This window comes from Rattus norvegicus, chromosome 16 (assembly GCF_036323735.1).
Source record: "Rattus norvegicus strain BN/NHsdMcwi chromosome 16, GRCr8, whole genome shotgun sequence".
In the NCBI taxonomy this organism is placed as follows: domain Eukaryota; kingdom Metazoa; phylum Chordata; class Mammalia; order Rodentia; family Muridae; genus Rattus; species Rattus norvegicus.
Window position 1 is genome coordinate 85,664,939 of NC_086034.1, and position 19,719 is coordinate 85,684,657.

A 19,719-nucleotide genomic window follows, 5' to 3' on the forward strand; every position below is an offset into this window, starting at 1 on the left:
TTTGTTTGTTTTGCTTTTTTTTTTTTTGGTGTCCTTTATTTTGTTTACTCAAATGAAATCATGGTTTTGTTTTGTTATCTCAATGCCATTTTCAAGGCTGCCCCCCATTCTTATCTTCAGAAAGCTGAGCGGGTGGAGCTCAGCTCAACCCTGTTCCAGGCTGGTTCCGGGAGCAACTTTCTCTCTGAGGCTAACTAGAAAGTGGGCATCAGGTGGAAGAGAGGGCACAGATTCCTCTACTTATATTTAAGGACATTTCCTGGGAACACTGAGATGCCCTGCTCTGTTCACACATAACATGGTGTTAAACGGGACTCTTCCTGACCCAGATTCAGCGGTGGCTGAGAGCCAGGTTGGGATTCAGTCAGTGCCGGCTGGTGCTGAGGCTGCATTTCCAACCAGGCTCCAGGTGAGGCAGGGGTGCAGGTGCTGCCTGGAGCTGGTCAGGGTGAGGTTCCAAGCAGTCCTGGCCAACATCTCTCGGGCATGGATGCTGGGTGAAGTCGCAGGGGTGCACAGGGCATGTTTGTCATATGCCAGAGAGAAAGGGACTCAGAACCAGCAAAGACTCCCCAAGCCCTAGGCTGGAGAGAGTGACACCAGAGATTAGCCTGAAATAGTGTGGGAACAGCAGTCTGCAGGGCCTCAAGGCCACCTCTGTGACCAACAGGACAGGCAGTACCCGTAGAGGTGCCTGCCAGACTCTTTCTCCAGGACACGGCAGTTTTCTAGGCTGGGAGAAGGGTGAAGGTGAGCAGGGTCTATGAATCACTGACAAGGTGCTGGCCAGAGAACTGCTGTGAGTGCATGGGATCTGAGAAATGCAATCAGGATGGGTAAAGAACACTTCAAATCTGTCCCAGCTGGGAATACCAGTGCTGGGTCACCATATGCCTCCTATAGTCCTTGCTGTACTCTTCCTCCTCCTCTTCTTCTTCCTCCTCTTCCTCCTCCTCTTCCTCCTTCACTTCCTCTACTTCCACCTCCTCCACTTTCTCCTCCTCCACTTCCTCCTCCTCCACTTCCTCTTCCTCCGCTTCCTCTTCCTCCACTTCCTCTTCTTCCTCTTCCTTCTCCTCTACTTTCTCCTCCTCTTCCTCCTCCTCTACTACATTCTCCACTTCCTCCTCCACTTCCTCCACCTTTTCCTCCTCCACTTCCACCTCTTCCACTTTCTCCTCCTTTACTTTATCCTCCTTCACTTCCTCTTCCTCCTCTTCTTCATCCTCTACTTCCTCTTCCTTTCCTCCACTTCCTCTTCTTCCTATTCCTCCTCTTCCACTTTTTCCTCCTCTTCCTCCTCCTCTACTACCTCCTCCACTTCCTCTTCCTCTTCTTCCTCCTCCTCTACTACCTCCTCCACTTCCTCTACTTCCACCTCCTCCACTTTCCCCTTCTTTACTTCCTCTTCCTCCTCCAATTCCCCCTTCCTTCTCTTCTTCATCCTCCACTTCCTCTTCCTCCACTTCCTTTTCTTCCTCTTCCTCCTCCTCCACTTTCTCCTCCTCTTCCTCCTCCTCTACTACATCCTCCATTTCCTCCTCCTCTTCTTCCTTTTCCTCTACTTTCTCCTCTTCCTCCTCCTCTACTACCTCCTCCACTTCCTCCTCTTCCTGCTTCTCTTCCTTCCTCTTTTTTTCCTCCTTCTCCTCCTCCCCTCTCCCCTCTTTCTCTCCTCTTGGTCCTGCACAAGCAAGAGGGACCTGAGATACAGAGACCAAGACCATAATCTCTCTCTCATGGGTTCTGTAAGGGGAAGGCCTGAATTGGCCAAGGTGGATGCTGCCTTGGAACAAGGTTCTGAACTTTGGTCAAGATTTAAACTAGACATGTTAAATTCTGTGTATTGCAGGATGTTTTTATCATCAGAGACTGGGGGGCCCCATCAGAGATTTCTCCCAAGGCCACAGCCTAACAGGATCCACACAGGAAGGATAACAGAGTGGATGGGGCTTATAGCATGTTTCTAGCAGGGTTCCAGGTTTAGAGAATTTCAAATACATCCCAGACTTGTGCTCATTATGAAATCTGGCATAACCTAACTTCTCTTTCCTGTGCTACTCTACAATGAATTAAACTATTGAACACATAAAAAGCTACTTAAAGAGGGCTGAGAAAATGGCTCTGTGGGTGAAGCGGTTGCTAGAAAACCACAAAGACCTGGGTTTAGCCACCAAACACTCTTGTGGAAAAACTGGTTTTAGGAGCACTGGGAGGTTAGAGGTCTGGAGTCCAGAAAAGTAGACAGGGATTGCTATCAGTCATCTTAGCCAGCCACTAGGTTTAGTGAGAGACCCCGTCTCACAAAATAAGGAGGAAAGCAATAACGGAAACTACTCAGTATTTGCCTTTGTCCTTCATGCCAACACAAAAGAGATGCTTCACGTGGTGCTCACACTCACCCACACACACACATGCACACACACATGCACATGTGCACACACACAGATGTGTACTCACACATACACACCCAACATGCACAGGCACACACACGTGCACACACACATGCATGTGCACTGACACACACACATTCACAGACCCGTACACAGGAACATACACACACATCCCATTTTATATCCATTTCATGTGAGGGACGGCTTTTTTTTTTTTTTTTTAAATGCACGTTCTCAGCAGTCATTTGAATTTGGACAGAGAACATATTCGGTCTCCCAACATTACAATGTAAAAGGATGCCAACAGCCGTGAAACAAGCCACAGCAAATATTACCATCCCTCCTAAAGGAAAACAGAGTCCAGGGTTTTCCAAGGCTTACGGAGAGCTACAGAGATGCTGTTTGGGCAATTGGTTGGTTCCAGCTCTTGGAACCCAGCACAGCTGAGATCTATACCGGGTGCCACAGGGAACCCCACTGCAGCTGCAGCCAGGAGCCAGGTGTGCATTCCCACCGAATATCTCCAGTGCTTCCTAAAGAGAACACTGCGGTTGGCGATCTTCAAGGTACAGAATGCAGGACTAGCGAGATGCATTTGTTTCCTCCCCCAAATTATGATTGAGGTGAGAACTTACATAACTTCATGTAGAACAGAACCAATAAGACATGCAAGACCCACACATCCAGATTGCAGCGGGACACAGCCTTGCAGACCCTTGCTGGAGGAGTGCAATTGCTCGCCTTGATGGAGTGTCATTGAGCGGGTTGGGAAGCCCACTGTGGCACTGACCCCACTGACAGTTAAACTCGGAGTGGTTTAAACTGGGTGGTTCGGAGACTCACTGAGTGCCCCTGTGTGCTTACCTTTCTGACAAGTTACAATCTTCCTTTGCATCTGGAGCCACAGGTCACCGAGCTGGTCCACCTGCCAGTACTTCAGGAACACTTTGTGGACGCCCATCTGAAACGACAACAGCAAGGTCATGTTTGGCAGCAATACGACGTCGGAGGGACGGCGGGAAAACAGCCGGCCTGGCAGGAGAGCTTTAGAGCAGAGAATTGCGAACTACGAATAACAAAGTTAACCAAGGTATTTATATCTTCTTTTATGGCCCATTTCACTCCATCAAAATTTAAAGCGATTTGTTATAGGACGTTAACTGACAGCGTGTGTGTCATCGCCAGTGTGTGGAAATACCTATGCACTGCTCACCTGGTGGCTGCCCTGTGGAGTTGGATGTGACCCTGCGTAAAGATAGCAGGGCCCCAGTGAACCCTCCCATATCAGGGCTCCTCGTCTCTCTGGGGTGACTTTCACACCCTGGTCTTCCTGTGCACAGCAGAGGAAGAATCCATTGCAGCACCAAAGAACGCAATCCCACAAACAGGCTGAGACCAAACGAACAGGGTGCCAGCTGCTGTCTTACCTCAGTCTTTCTCCCGATAGCACCGTGGATTATTATGCATCAAGTGTTAATGTTTATTTTGTTAATGAACTTCAGCACAATAGAGAAGTTCCACACAACCACTTCTGACCACCATTTTCACAGATGTTTCCACCAGGACGACTTGTGCCACGGATATGGGTCTCTCTCCACATTTTTGTTTTATAAAGGAATTCCAGCATGACATCAGATCAGACTCTATTGAAAGCACCACAGGCATCTATCTGAGCTTGGCCTATGGCACCAGGGGCAAAGAAGGTTGCATGTGGTAGCTTTGGTAAAAACTGCTGCCCAGGAAAGCATCCTACAGTCAGAATGACAAGCTACAGCCAGGTGATTTTAAAATGACTTTTAACTGCGTGTTGCACTTCTCGTCTGAGGAACGACAGAGCAGAGGGGTGTGTGAGGGTGGTCCCTCACAAAGCAAGTGTTAGAAGACATCTGGGGAAGCAGGTAGGGATAACTGTGGAAGATCCTGCTGTGGCTTAGTGGGAAGTGTAGAGGGAGCTTTAAGTATAGGGAGGCAAAGTTTAGAACAGAGGCAGAAGGAACACCCATTCAGAGCCTGCCCAACATGTGGCCCATACATATACAGCCACCCAATTAGACAAGATGGATGAAGCAAAGAAGTGCAGGCCGACAGGAGCCGGATGTAGATCGCTCCTGAGAGACACAGCCAGAATACAGCAAATACAGAGGCGAATGCCAGCAGCAAACCACTGAACTGAGAACGGGACCCCCGTTGAAGGAATCAGAGAGAGGACTGGAAGAGCTTGAAGGGGCTCGAGACCCCATATGAACAACAATGCCAAGCAACCAGAGCTTCCAGGGACTAAGCCACTACCTAAAGACTATACATGGACTGACCCTGGACTCTGACCTCATAGGTAGCAATGAATATCCTAGTAAGAGCACCAGTGGAAGGGGAAGCCCTGGGTCCTGCTAAGACTGAACCCCCAGTGAACTAGACTATGGGGGGAGGGCGGCAATGGGGGGAGGATGGGGAGGGGAAGCCCATAAGGAATGGGAGGGGAAGGGATTAGGGGGATGTTTGCCCGGAAACCGGGAAAGGGAATAACATTTGAAATGTAAATAAGAAATACTCAATTTAAAAAAAAAAAGACCAAATACTGCCCCTGTAACTATCATAATCGTGAGTGTGGAACATAAGACAGCTACCACTAACATAGAAAGATTAACTTATTAACTTGTGTATTCCCAAGCATGAGTGGGGGACATAAATGACATAGCTCTCAGTCTACACTTCACATCAGTGACACTAGAGGCTGGCACAGTGCCCACACTATTAGATATTGGATGGGTTTACTGGTCATGCTTGCCTTCAGAATGCTTGGCCAGAGGAGTCCATGTGCCACCCCCACCAAGCACCTCTGAATACGTTTGGTACATTCCAGGTTCCCAGTGAAGTCTTTGCTAACGGTGGCCCACTGTCTGACTGAACAGTAGTTTTCCCGTGACCCTGAGCTTGTATCCCGACAGCTGGGATGATCAGACAGGTCAGTGGCAGTCTCTGCTGCCTTCCCAATAGCTCCTGGGTTGAGCAGACACAGACCTCATTTAGTTTTCTCTCAGTCATTTGGAATCGGAGACCGTCACAATGGGAAGGCAGCTTCCAAGCAGTATCTATGTTTCTCCCTTACATTGCAATTCTCTTTCCCTCACTGTACTGACTGGTTTTGTGTGTCAACTTGACAGAACCTGGAGTCATCAGAGAGAGAAGAGTCTCAGCTGAGGAAATGCCTCCATGATATCCAGCTGTAAGGCATTTTCTCAACTATTGATCAATGGGGAGGGCCCAGCCCACGGTAGGTGGCGCCATCTCTGGCCTGGTGGTCCTGGGTTCTATAAGAAGGCAGGTTGAACAAGCCATGGAAAGCAAGCCAATAACCAGCCCTCCTCTGTGGCCTCTGCATCAGCTCCTGCCTCCAGGTTCCAGCCCTGCTTGAGTTCCTGTCCTGACTTCCTCCAATGAGGGACTGTGATCTGGAAGTGTAAGCTAAATAAACCCTTTCCTCCCCAGCTTGCTTTTTTTGGCCATGGTGCTTTGTTGAAGCAATAGAAACTCTACCTAAGACAAATTGGTACCACCATAGTGAGGGCATTGCTGTGATAGAACCTGACTGTGCTTGGGGAGGATTGTGGAAGGACTTTGGAACTTTGGTCTAGATGAACCATTGAGTGTTGAGAGCTCTGAGAGCTCGGTGGGATTTTCTGTGGGAGCTTGGAAGATGAGCCTGCTGAGAGCAGTGCAAAGGATGGAGGGCTGGCTTATAAAGCTTCAGAAGGAAGTTTAAAATCTCTTTTCAGGGCAGTTTTGATTTAAGATTCTGTGGTTCTGGTTAACTGGGGCTGAAAAATCAGCTGTGATTAACAAGATAACAGAACCACTGAAGTGAAGCCTTTATGTTTCTTCAACAATTGATTATGGTCAGCTGGAGCTAAAAAATTATCGGTGATTAAGAAGAGATCAGTGTCACTGAGTGTGAAATTTAATGGGAAGTATTTCCTGAGAGCACAGAGAAGCCGTGTTCCAGAGGCAGCCAAGGCTGTACCTCCTGCTGGCAGCTGGACTTGGTAATGTATAGAAGTCACTCAGGTGGTATTGTTTTTGAAGGCAGGAAGGAATTGTAGAGAGCAGCTGAGGCTTGGCATGGAGCGAGACCACTGGTAAAGGTGCAGACTTAGTAGCGGTCAATGGTCCAGGACTAAAGGGGTCATGCAATGAAGATGGGGTCTCTACCATGAAGAGAAGCCTATGAAAGGCTGTTGGTGCATGAAGCCTAGTTGCAGCAGAAGACCCCAGTATTTTGAAGATGCCAGCTTCATGAGGTGACCACTAAGAACAGCAGCAGCAATGGAATGGAACTAGCTGAAGGCTAGAACACAAGGTATGTGTGCTACAGAGGGCAGAGTCAGAGAAGTGGCCCGAGCCCTTTGAAGGAGTCTAGAAGATCATGAGTGGATCCCAGACATTGGACAACTGAAATTTGATTTTGCTTTGATTTTGACTGTTAGCATTCCCTGATTTTTTTTTATCTTTTGAAGATAAGAAAGAAATTTACTGGGACCCACAGTTAAGAAACTTTGAATTTTAAAAGACTTTGGATTTTAGGAAACTGGATATTTTAAAAGGACTAGAATTTTAATGTGTTTTAATCTGTAAAGACTGTGGGACTTTGAAGTCTTATATTCTTAATGTGAGATCTTGGGGAAGGGTTGTGGCCCAATAGTGATGTATCTGTGTGTCAGGCTGACTAGGGGTCAGTTGTCCTCACCACGCCACATACCTCTTGGTCTTTTTATTCTTTCTTTTTTTTTTCTTTTTTTTCGGAGCTGGGGACCGAACCCAGGGCCTTGTGCTTGCTAGGCAAGCGCTCTACCTCTGAGCCAAATCCCCAACCCCAGTCTTTTTATTCTTTAACTGTGGTATGATTTTGGTAGTCGACAGGAAGAACACTTGGCCCTGGTCTTCTCTGAAGAAGAGAGACCTGGTATATTGGAGCAGAACACCAGGGAAAGACAGAGTAGGAGGGAATTCTGGCCCTCAGCCTGCCTTCATAGGGTCTTGGGCAGAAGGCAGCTGGTGATAAGGTGGAGTATTTCCTAAAGCCAATTAAACACCAGAGTAGGTTTATCTGGGACATTATGCTGGACTTTGGGGAAACAAAGTAGGTGATCGGGGAGCTGATGGCTTCTTAAGGGACGTTAGCATTGAAAAGCTCTGCTAACACACGTTCTATCTAATGACTGCATTGCACACTTGAAGGGTGAAAGATGATCCATAAGGCCCTTGGAGATACACCTGTGTGACAGAGAGGAAGAAAGGTAACTTCCTGGAGGTGTTAACACACCACGAAGGACATGTTAGGAAAAACCTGGATAAGCGTGTGCATGTCCACACATGTGTGCAATTTAGCTATCCTGGAAGATTAGGAAACCAAGTCTAAATTTGTAAAAATAATTTTGGAATTCTGGATTGAATCTTATGAAGTCAAAATGGATTTTAAAAAGTCTGGATGGTAGACTTTTCTGATGAGTGTTTGGAGCAAGGATGTGCAGCCACGGACCATGGAGAGATTGTCTGAATTTGCTGCTGATATGTCAACTCTCGGTCACCCTTCATAACAGCACCCATTCCCACAGTCAGATTGAAAATCAGCTTCTCTACTTCCACTGTGGCTTCAATGCCCTTCATTTCTATCCTTGGGTACTGGAGATCAATTCTTCACTCTTTTATTAGTGGATGCCATGATTATATCTCTTGACAAGACAGAGGCTCACATTGGTGGAGAATCAAGCATTAAGGATGGTAATGGGGACCAAGAGAATAGAAGAGGAAGAGACTGTATGTAGAGTTTTGTATGAGGCGGGTCATGAAGGCAATAAAGAAAACCATCTAGGCTCTCAGCAAATCCTCAGTGAAGACGTTGAGGCAGCAAAAATGGTGGAGCCCAGTAGATGGTCAAATTACAGAGGGAGTGGGATGACAAAGAAGCAGACTGGGAAACTGGTCCAAGTGGTATGGCTATAGGATGGGGGGCAAGTATTTGCCTGACCTGTCGTCCATCATGAATAAAAAGGAAGTGAGGTCTCACAATAGGGGATTTTCAGGGGCCAGTTTTGAGATCAGATAAAAATGCTAAATGAATACAGAAGTGCAGAAGCAGAAGTGGGTTTTCTTTATACCACTCTGTAGAGATTCTGTGATACTGAAGATGGCTAATGCAGATGAGGTTTGCAAGGTCCCAGGAAGATCTGCATGCTAAGGTAGCATGGGTATAGAGAAGTAAGAGTTCTTGCTGGGGCCTTGGGTTGGAATGGGATGGGAGCAGCAGGGAGCCTGACGCTCAGCTGTGAGGCAGGAAGGAAGAATGCTGGGTAGGCAGGCACTTGCAAGCCTCCAGAGTCCTCGGTCAGTGTTCGGTACAGCTGTGCCCCTATGTTGATGGCATGGGACCATGGCCTCTGTATGTGAAAGGGACCCCCAGGCTTCTGAGCCACTGGAAAGAGAATAGAAGTCTGAACTCTCATGTAAGTAGCCCATGAACATGAGGCTGGGATCTTACTATAATCGCATTCGGGCTTTGTAAAGCCCTTCATTCGAATACTGGGACGTAGTCTACTGCTTTCCAGTGGACAGAGGACTTTACAGTACCTGTCAATACAGGGAAAACTCTACAGAGACCCAAAGATGATGGGCCTGCCGCCATTTTGTGCTGTGTGAATTAGGAATAGTGGGAGATGTTCTTTGGGGGTTTCAGCACGTGTATGATTTTGATGGCTGCTTTGACTTTTCATTAAAAAAAAAAAGAATCAATGCATAAAACTGTCTGTCCACAAGGGATTCCATACAACACTAAGGATAGCACGCAGTGTCTGGGGGATATAAGCACTGTGTAATATTTAAATCAGGGTGGACACTCTCATTTTCCCAAATGTTGATCACTTCTTTGCAAAGAGTACTCTTGGATCCTTTCTTCTGCACAGCCACTGTGTAATGGCAGGCCAGCTCTTGTTTCTCCTACCATTTGTTATGTCTCCGAAAGATGCTGCATTTGCCCCCAGTGACCCTTCTCTACACAAAGAGTTAAGTTAGCAGATGGTTGGTATTTTGGAGTTCTGCCATCGACGTTGTTTAGATTTAGAATCTTGCTTTCCATGATGACAGGGGTTAAAAAGGACAGAAGCCTAAAAGATCCCCCCCACCCCCCCCAAAGCAGGAAAACAGCAGCAGGAATCCAGAGAGCCGGGTCTCTGTATGGCCAAACACCAGTTTGTGCTACTGACTGGGTAAACACTACTGGCCCAGGCTGCCATTTTTGTCCTAAAAATGGCTGCTGAGGTGTTCTGTATTGAATCTCGAGACTCAACAGCTTTTCAGTTCAAAGCCCTCCGCTTTAAGTGGTCTGGTCCCACCTCCTCTGCGAAGCTATCTCTCGCTAGCTAGACACAAGGAGGGCTTGGAGTCACGGTGTTCTTATCTGAGACAAAAATGCTCATGTCACTCTGACCACTGCAAGAGCAAGACATCTGTGAATCACACCATTAGGATGCTTCTCGGGAAGACATTAGGATATTTTTGCTTTGAAGTGACAGATTTTAGAGGATTAAGCAAGATTGTCATTGATGACTTCTAAAGCTCCCATTATTGTTCCGGTTCTTGGGAACTTTTTCAGAAATGTGGGCTGTGGAGGCAGACAAACACAGGAACAGCGGTGTGGGTGGTACGGGGGCTGTATTAGAATGGGGGTAACGAGGAATCCTCCCTGTTCCTTGAGGGCAATTTTAGGAGCACTGTGTGTTTCTGGCAGTACTTTGTAATAGATCTTATGAGGGAAAAATATATAACTAGGAAAATATATAAAATATATAACTGGGGCACTTCATGTGAGTCACACTATTCTCTGCCTTGATGAAATGGAGGAAAGGGAGCACTGGAGCTAATCTTACTCACAGAGCTAAACTCACAGTCTGGGGAAACAGTTTCACCCTTTGAATATCTGTGAATTCCTATGAACCTGAAGAAGACAGATCCATTTTCTGAATGCCCAGTGTGAACCAACTTAATTCACTCACTCATGCACCGCACAACACAGAGAATTACCTGCTTCTCCTGTGTGTGAGCTAAAGAAAAATGTGAGGTTCCTGTGTCTCTGCCTGACCAGGAAAAAGGGTGTGCCAGTTATAGGATGCAGGAAGGGTCCTGGCTACACACAGGTGATAAAGAAATGGCATTATGAGGGGAAGTGTGTCCTTAGAGGGGATTAAGAGGAGCCACTGTATACAGACCACAAGAGGGACTGTAATCATTCAGGTTGGACCTGTAGACCTTGCCTCGTTGAACCTCTGTATTTCATTCACACGGTCTAGGAGAGGGAGAAATGGATAATGGACAGAGATGGTGGCAGAGAGGTGATTGGTCTGGGCTTTCTGGGCTCCAGAGTAAAACACTAAGTCATGGTCCAAAGTCTCAGTCTGCTTGTTCATCCTGTGAGCATCTTGAAAGGTGGGTCTGAATCTACCGGTTGGGGTGGAGCCTGTGACTTCATGTGTGCCACGGTGTGGGTCTGCTGACTGCATTCTATGAGCTCTGTTGTCAGATTCTAGGTCACTCTTGAGGCTTTCCTTCTGCCGAAGGCTCTGTGGCCCCTTCCTCTGTCTGCCACCTCCATGTCCGTGTTGGCCACCGGCTGTGTCTGATAATCTGTATCCTCATAGTTCTCCAGACCAGTCCTTTACATGTCTATACTCCCTAATGAATCCTTTACCCTAGAGCTTCCACCACAGATGACTCACACATCTACAGGCTGTTGGAATGGCTGAGTCCAGGGCTAGGAGACTTATTGCCCAAGGTATACAATGAATTTCACATTTCTAGACAGGAGTCTCCTACATCTTCCTCTTGTGGCACTGAGTTCATCTCCTATATCCCCACTTCCGTGAGTGAAAGGGCCACGTTACGGATGGCCCTGAAGAACCTCTATCCTAAGGTATGTCCACATGTCATTTCTCCCACACAGTTTCCATCCATGCTCACAGGCTGTTTCTTTCGGGGACCGACACTTATTCTCTAAGACAGAAGCGCAAGGTGCAACTGAGCTTGTTTACGTCTTTCCTTCAGGTCCTGTTTAATGGCTGACAGAAGAGTTCAATGACTTAAGTAATTCATTTAAGACAAATCATAACTATTCTGTATATGTTTAAACTGTGTGTTTCATTTTATAAAACATGTGTAATGCGGTTCAAGAGCAAAGACAACACATCTCACATTCCCAGGGCCATTCTTTCTGGCATGAGATGGCTGTGACCATAATCGTCCACCTAACTCTGTCCCAATTTCCAGCCTGCTCTTGGAGTCAACTTGAATACTCCCTGTTTTTAATACTCTTGAGTGCTCTTGAGTAGTACTTTGAACTTACTCATCTCTCGGAAACTTTGGTGGCTGCACTTAGGCAGCAAGCCAACATGTAAGCGCTTGGATTTGCCGTCAGAGCCCTCTGCAGCATGGCTATTTCTCTCCAAGAGTGAATGCCTTTTCCTCCTGTGAGAGAACGGCTATTGACTGTCATTTCAGTTTCCTACTCACTTCCTGAAGCAGAAAGCTGAGGTGAGGAATCTTTATATACCAGCAGGGGCGGATGCTCAGACACACAGTCCTTACCGAATGATTCACTGCTCTTGTGAGCGTTGTGTTCAGTAATGGCTCCTTAGTTCCATGTCTACAATTATTGGACTATGCTGTTTGTATAGATTTGCAATTTAACGAGAAATACCTTACTGAAAATGAGTTTCTTTGCTTCAAACAAAACATTTGATTTTCATTATTGATGATCCTACTCAACCTTTTAGAATTTCTAGTTTTCCTTGATCTAAATGTACACACTGTTTTAGTAACCACTTCATGTTTTATGACATGATAGAGATACAGTTGCATTAAAAGTAGTCCTCTTCTTTGACTGCGATGTTAAGATTCCAGAAAGCATCCTGGTATTTTCTGAAGGCCCCATCAATGTCAGTGTGCTGCTCCTGGCTTAAACATATCGCTCCTCTGGGCTGATGCCAATGGTAGGCTCTCTCTTCTCCATCTCCCTCTGTCGGCAGAGGCCCCCATTTGGGTTTGCTATTTTTCCTGCAGATCTGAGAATGTCATTGTGCTCCTGTAAAACACTGTTCTATTTTTACTATGCAAAGCAGTTTCTGAGCCCACCAGGTCACCTCTTCCCAACAGAAGCATCTTCCACAGCCCAGAAATTTGTGTGCCATAAAGAGCCCACATTGTGTGCTGGTACCATAAAGAGTCCACACTGTGTACCAGTACACCTCTCTCTCTCTCTCTCTCTCTCTCTCTCTCTCTCTCTCTCTCTCTCTCTCTCTTTCTTTCTCTAAACCTTATAGCTTGTTGTGTAACCTGCGCACCATCCACTTCAGTCCTTTCTGGCTTTCTTTTCCTCATAGAACAAGGGAGGGTACTTTGTAAAATCTTCCTGGATGTCCTATATAGTTTGTCACCATTTCCCACCTGTATATCCCACACACACACACACACACACACACACACACACACACAAATTCACAGTCTCATGGTCATTTCTGGGACCACTCACCCACTCAGCAAGTAGACTGTGGTTCATAATTTCCAGATGCTCAGACAAATGACTACTGTTCTCAACTCTCTTCTCTCCATACTGAATTCTTAATGGTTTTCTTCCTTAATGCTTTCGCTTGGCTCTTTTGAAGGACAGCCATTATTTTCATAATATATAAATATATATTAATTATACTATGGAAAGCTCAACATATTACATTTTCATGGTAGCACTGGAAACCTACTAAACAGATTTTTTTTTTATGTACAGTCTGGTTTTGAACGTCCGAATGTACTTTGAAACATGCTCAGGGATAAATTTATACAAAACGCAAGTTCTCTTTGTTATAAATAGATTGCTCTTGAAGTTTCACTTCAACATTGAAAAGAATCACAACTACACATCTGACAGGGTACTGTATAGTGTTATATCTGAAGAAGATAGTTTGGCTTGAATTACATGTAATTGTATGTTAGACAAATTAATTGCTTTCACCTAGGACAGAATGGTCTTCAGAACGGGCAGTGATGATTTGAACTACAGTTCTGAGCCCACTAGTGGATTAGTCACCTTGTGATCCTATCATTATGTAAATCATATCAATATAGCAAGAATGCTCACGAAGATATCCCATTCCTAAAGGCATAGACCGACGAGAGACAGGTAAGACCATTTGCACCCCACACAGCAGAGGACAGTGCACTAAATCCAGTATTTTTTTTTTTTTTTTTAGAGAGCATGTTTGATTTTCCAAACACAGGCCTAAATGGCATAGGTAATGGTCACTACCTCCCCTGAGGAAGATGTGAGTCACAGTCAAAAGAAGCCAGTATGGCACCCCAGTGGGGACAATACTACAGCCACCACAGTCACGTGGCTGGTGCCCAGTGGGGACACCATTAAAACCGCTGCAATCACTGGGCTGTGTGCACATCCATCTAAGTGAGCCTGTTCTCAGTACCTGGTATGGTTCTGCCGCACTGTGCTTTGAAGCTTAGCTCACTCCTAAAACTACAAATATCCTTGGTACTTCTTCCTGACGTCTGACCTTATATTGTTCACCACAATTTTAGAGGGTTCAAAACTACTCATACTGCTTTCTTATGTTCCCAAGACACACCAGGTGGCATGTTAATTGTGACTTTTTTGAGTTATCTTCTATTCACAGTCTCTGCTATCCTTTAGGGTGTCGATCATGATTTTTTAAACCCAGTTTACACTTGTTAAGGGCCAAGCATGTTCCTTAACCCCACTGACGTTCTGATGTTCAGGACTCTATCTTATGCCTGTAACTTTATAAGTGTGCACATCTCGGGCTAAGAATGCATCCTCTTGCTCCTGGACTCCTTCACCTGCCATTTCTTCTCAGCCTCCACTGGCCTACGGCACAAGCAATAGTCTGCTTGCTGGTGTCTCAGACCTACTCTTGTTCCTACATAAACACACTGAAAGCATAAGTCAGACTAAATCGCTAGCTTCCTGTCTTAGTCAGGGTTTGTATCCCTGCACAAAATTGCTGACCTAGAATCGACTTAGGGAGAGAAAGGGTTTATTCAGCTTACACTTCCACATTGCTGTTCATCACCAAAGGAAGTCAGGACTGGAACTCACACAGGGCAGGCACTTGGAGGCAGGAGCTGATGCAGAGGACATGGAGGGATGTTACTTACTGGTTTGCTCCTCCTGGCTTGTTCAGCTTGTTCTCTTATAGAACCCAGGACTACCAGCCCAGGGATGGCATCACCCACAATGGGCTCTCCTGCATTGATCATTAATTGAGAAAATGCCTTACAGCTGGATCTCATGGAGGCATTTCCTCAAGGGGGGCTCCTTTTTCTGTGATAACTTCAGCTTGTGTCAAGTTGACACACAAAACCAGACAGTGCACTTCTCTACGGCTTCTCATGAGAAAACCCACGTTTTTATTTTCTTGTAGTTTATGGTGTATAACAAGTGCTCTGAAACACTTGTAGAAAAACAACCCTGTGGGCCTGGGAATTACACAGAAACTGTTTCATGATCTCCATTGCCCTGTCTAAACCAATGTCTTCTGATCTTTGGACACAGTGTCCTTGCCTCTCTCCCACTGGGGATCCTACTCTGACGTATGCTGCTTAACTCTCGAACGTCTCTCCCTTCCTGGATCATAAGCCACCATCTTTACTCTGTATAAATTCAGGAAAATAAACACCCTCAACAAACTGTTTGAATCAAGAGAGGGAAAGTAAGGCACAAGCACAGGTAGTTTCTGTCTTATCTTTTAGGTTTGTAAGCCAATCAGCTGTGTCACTGAGAAAACATGAGAAACAGGTGTACTCCCTGTCTTTACAAAGTTCATAAGAGAAAAGTGTGAGAAACAGAGATCAAAAAACCCCAAGGGATAGTTCCCAGGTATCTCTACTGGTCCTTCCTAAAGGTTCCTGAATATCCTTTTTAATTGTTTAAAAATCAAGAAATGTATTGCTCTATAACAAAGCGTTTAGGTCTATGTGTGCTGTGAGTGTGCAGGTATGTAAGTATTCAGCATATGAAAAAGGAGGGTGTGATGGTTTGTATACGCTCAGCCCAGGGAGTGGCATTATTAGAAGGTATGGCCCTGTTGGAGTAGATGTGGCTGTGTTGGAGTAGGTTTGTCACTGTGTGTGTGTGTGTGTGTGTGTGTGTGTGTGTGTGTGTGTGAACTTTAAGACCCTCATCCTAGTTGCCTGGAAGCCAGTCTTCTCCTAGCAGCCTTCAGATGAAGATGTGGAACTCTCAGCTCCTCCTGCACCACGTCTGCCTTGATGATAATGGACCGAACCTCTGAACCTGTAAGCCAGTCCCGATTAAATGTTGTCCTTATAGAAGTTGCCTTGGTCATGGTGTCTGTTCACAGCAGTAAAATGCCAACTAAGGCAGAGGGAATGAGATGTGAGCACCTGTGAGGTGATTAGAACATCATTTTTAGAGATATGCTTAAGTCTCTAATGTTGACTCTTCTCAACACTGTTAATTCTAGAGAAAGAGGAGTAATTGAAAAAGTCACTTTATAGACTATTTTCTGGATCACAGTTAGAGGCAATTTATGAAGTGCTCCTAGAGCAATAAAATAAAGGTTATAAACCATTAATTTATTGTACTAATAAGAGCTGAGGGCCCTAACACAATTGCCTTGTCTTAAAATGTTTTTTTTAATTTTAAAAAAGCAGGATGGTTAAAACTTGAACAATATCTTTGCTTCTCCTTTGACGATTATTTCCCCACTGTAATATTTTAGATTAATGAAGCAATAAATCCTTCATCCAGCTGATATTATTTAATGTTATGGTAAATGCTTCTCTTGCTTTTCTCAGCACAGCTTGGGTAAAATCGTATATCTCAGACACAGATGAAATGTGGGCCATTCTGTAAACGTCACATTAAGAAGTCAGTGACAGAGATAGGATGACTATAGAAGTGTTTTGCTGTGGTTAGTGAACACGCACAGGTGGCATTGTGCGCTCAGTCTCCTTTAGAGAAGTTTCTTTGTGAAGTGGGCAGTGGTTAACATGGACATTCATAACTGCCAAAGTGAAGAGAATGAGTGACTACAGCTCAGCCATGCCCCTCTGGACCAAGCCCCTCTGGACCACACTCCTTTGATCACACCCATCTGGCCACGCCCCTCTACATCATACCCCTCTGGACCATGCCTCTCTGGGTTACACCTTTCTGGTCTTGCCCTTCTGGACCACACCCTTCTGGATCAGACCCTTCTGGGTCACATCCCTCTGGACTACACCCCTGCCTGAGGTTTAGGGACTATCCTAGACGAAGAGAGGGACTGCTGTGAGAGTCATATATCTCCTGGGCATGACAGTACTCACAAACTCAAACAGCTGTGGTTGCCTGTACAATACATGCACAATACCAAGGCAGTCATCATGCCAGCGTGGCACAAGCATCCTTGTAGCTGAGAGATCAACTGTTAGTGGCTTCTAGGGATGGAACCAAGTATTTTATAGGTGCAGCCCTAACACATAAGTATATGGTTATAACAAACTGGAGCCAATGGGATATAAAAAGAGGTAAAAGAAAGTTTGATTGGGGTGAGGCCTGGGGGAGTTAGGGGAGAAATTTGTATAACTATGATCAAATGTCATATATATATATATATATATATATATATATAAAATTCCTAAGATATTAATGTTAAACATTTTAAAATAACTTAAGGATTTGTTTTCTATATGTAAACTTTATTGCTTCTTGGAGTTTCTCAGTGTCTGTCTCTCTATGTGTTTCCCTATCTTATACACACACACACACACACACACACACACACACACACACACACCCATCTCCCACTGCTCAGTCAGTTGAGGTGAAGGTGAAATTTCCATTGGATTTCTTGCTTCCATCAGCATGATCTCGCAGAGGGACCCCAGGAGCATCCTGTTTCCAGTGGGTGGAATTTTCTAACCACTGGGTGATACACTGTCCATGAGGTTGGACACTAAAATTGGCACTGCCTCTGGGAACAACATCCCAGCACGTAATTCCAAGGCCGCCCTGGATGCCCCTCTCTCCCTTCCTCCCTTCCTCCCTTCCTCCCTTCCTCCCTTCCTCCCTTCCTCCCTTCCTCCCTTCCTCCCTTCCTCCCTTCCTTCCTTCCTTCCTTCCACCCAAACTGTCAGAAATCAGCAGAAAACGTTCCCTCCCAGTCTGTTTGAGAATGTTCTGAGAGCAAGCAAGGCCACCTCAGCCCAACTCCCTGTGGCTCTCAGTGACTGCTCTACAGTGCCTGGCATCCCGGAATGCTCCAACAGATCTGTTCTCCACCCTCCATCCATCCCTCCAGATGGCAGAGAAATGAATATAGCATTCAAATAACAACACAGAAGAAAGCATCCTATAACCAGTCGATGCATATAAAACGTGTGAAAATCAGATTATACCACTTATTTTCCCACTTAGAATTAGCTTCAGAGGTTTTCATTTTACGGAAATGGAAAACCGAGGAAGATAAGATTATTCCTTGGGGCTCTAATGTCTGCTGGTGGGGCATCTTCTCAGTGGTGCATAAGTAGAGACTGGTTACATCAGATTTATCTCTAAGTAACACTTGATGAAAAGTGAACATATTGCAACAAATAAAATACAATAATGAATAATTATATTACAAATCATAGATGGCTCAATGACTCATTTAAAACTATGACTTAATTAAGTCTATTTGGGTTTATCCCCCACACAAATAAGCAATTCATGAACTCTTTGTTCAGTAAAGAAAAAAAACACATCTTGTGAGATGAAACCAATGTTTGGAGACAGTCATGAAGATTCTACTCAGACCATTTCTACTAACTTCCATTCCTCTTAGGAAAGACAATGGTAATTGAATTCTGCCTTGCAAATAAGGGTGTGTCTCTGAGTAGCTATACACATAAACACACACATGCATGTACACATACATGTACATATATACATGCACAAATATTTAGGTTTCTGTCAGCTGGCTCTGAGCCATAGCCCTCTGTGCCTGGATCCCACTAGGAGACAGCTGGTCTCCCAGGAGTGCTGACACACCTGAGAATGCAGGAGGGTCAAGCCACTGTCAAAGACAGCAAGACCAGCTAACACCAGAGATAACCAGATGTTGAGAGGCAAGTACAAGAGCATAAACAACAGAAACCAAGACCACTTGGCCTCTTCAGAACCCAGTTCTCCCACCACAGAAAGTCCAGGATACCCCGGCACACCGGAGAAGCAAGATTATGATTTAAAATCACATCTCATGTTGATGTTAGATGATTTTAAGGACATAAATAACTCCTTTAAAGAAATACAGGAGAACACCGGTAAATAGGTAGAAGCCCTTGAAGAGGAAACACACAAATCCCTTAAGGAAATACAGGAAAGCACAACCAAACAGGTTAAGGAACTGAACAAAACCATCCAGTATCTAAATAGGGAAATAGAAATAATGAAAGAAATCAAAAGGGAGGCAACCCTGGAGATGGAAATCCCAGGAAAGAGATCAGGAATTGTAGATGCAAGCATCACCAACAGAATACAAGAGATAAAAGAGAATCTCAGGAGCAGAAGATACCATACAAAACATTGGCACAACAGTCCAAGAAAATGCAATGTGCAGAAAGATCGTAACCCAAGACATCCAAGAAATCCAGGACACAATGAGAAGATAAAACCTTAGGATAATATGTATAGAAGAGAATGAAGATTCTCAACTTAGAGGGCCAGTAAATATCTTCAACAAAATTATAGAAGAAAACTTCCTAACCTAAAGGAAGAGATGCCCATAAACATACAAGAAGCCTATAGAACTGCAAATAGATTGGACCAGAAAAGAAACTCCTCCTGTCACATAATAGTCAAAACATTAAATATGCTAAACAAAGAATATTAAAAGCAGTAAGAGAAAAGGGTCAAGTAACATATAAGGGCAGACCTATCAGAATTACACAAGACATTTCAACAGAGTCTGTGAAAGCTAGAAGATCCTGGGCAAATATCATACAGACCCTAAGAGAACACAAATGCCAGCTCAGGCTACTATATCCAGCAAAACTCTTCATTACCATGGAAAAACCAAGATATTTCATGACAAAACCAAATTTACACAATATATGTCCACAAATCCAGCCCTACAAAGGATAGTAGATGGAAAATTCCAACACAAGGAGGGAAGCTGCTCCTTAGAAAAAGCAAGAAAGTAATCTTCTTCAACAAACCCAAAAGAAGAGAGCCACACAAACACAATTACACCTCTAACAACAAAAATAACAGGAAGCA

At 44.9% G+C, this 19,719-nt stretch overlaps 1 protein-coding gene across 4 annotated transcripts in view; it reads right to left on the bottom strand.

Moving 5' to 3' along the window:
- The window catches only part of Myo16 (myosin XVI), a 480,110-nt gene that overhangs the window by 78,511 nt on the left and 381,880 nt on the right, over window positions 1–19,719 (bottom strand). For all 4 annotated transcript variants that reach the window (XM_017599990.3, XM_039094188.2, XM_008771384.4 and 1 more), the window contains one exon: window positions 3,258–3,354. In XM_017599990.3, the coding sequence (XP_017455479.1) occupies window positions 3,258–3,354 (97 nt within the window). The remainder of the gene's footprint in view (window positions 1–3,257; window positions 3,355–19,719) is intronic.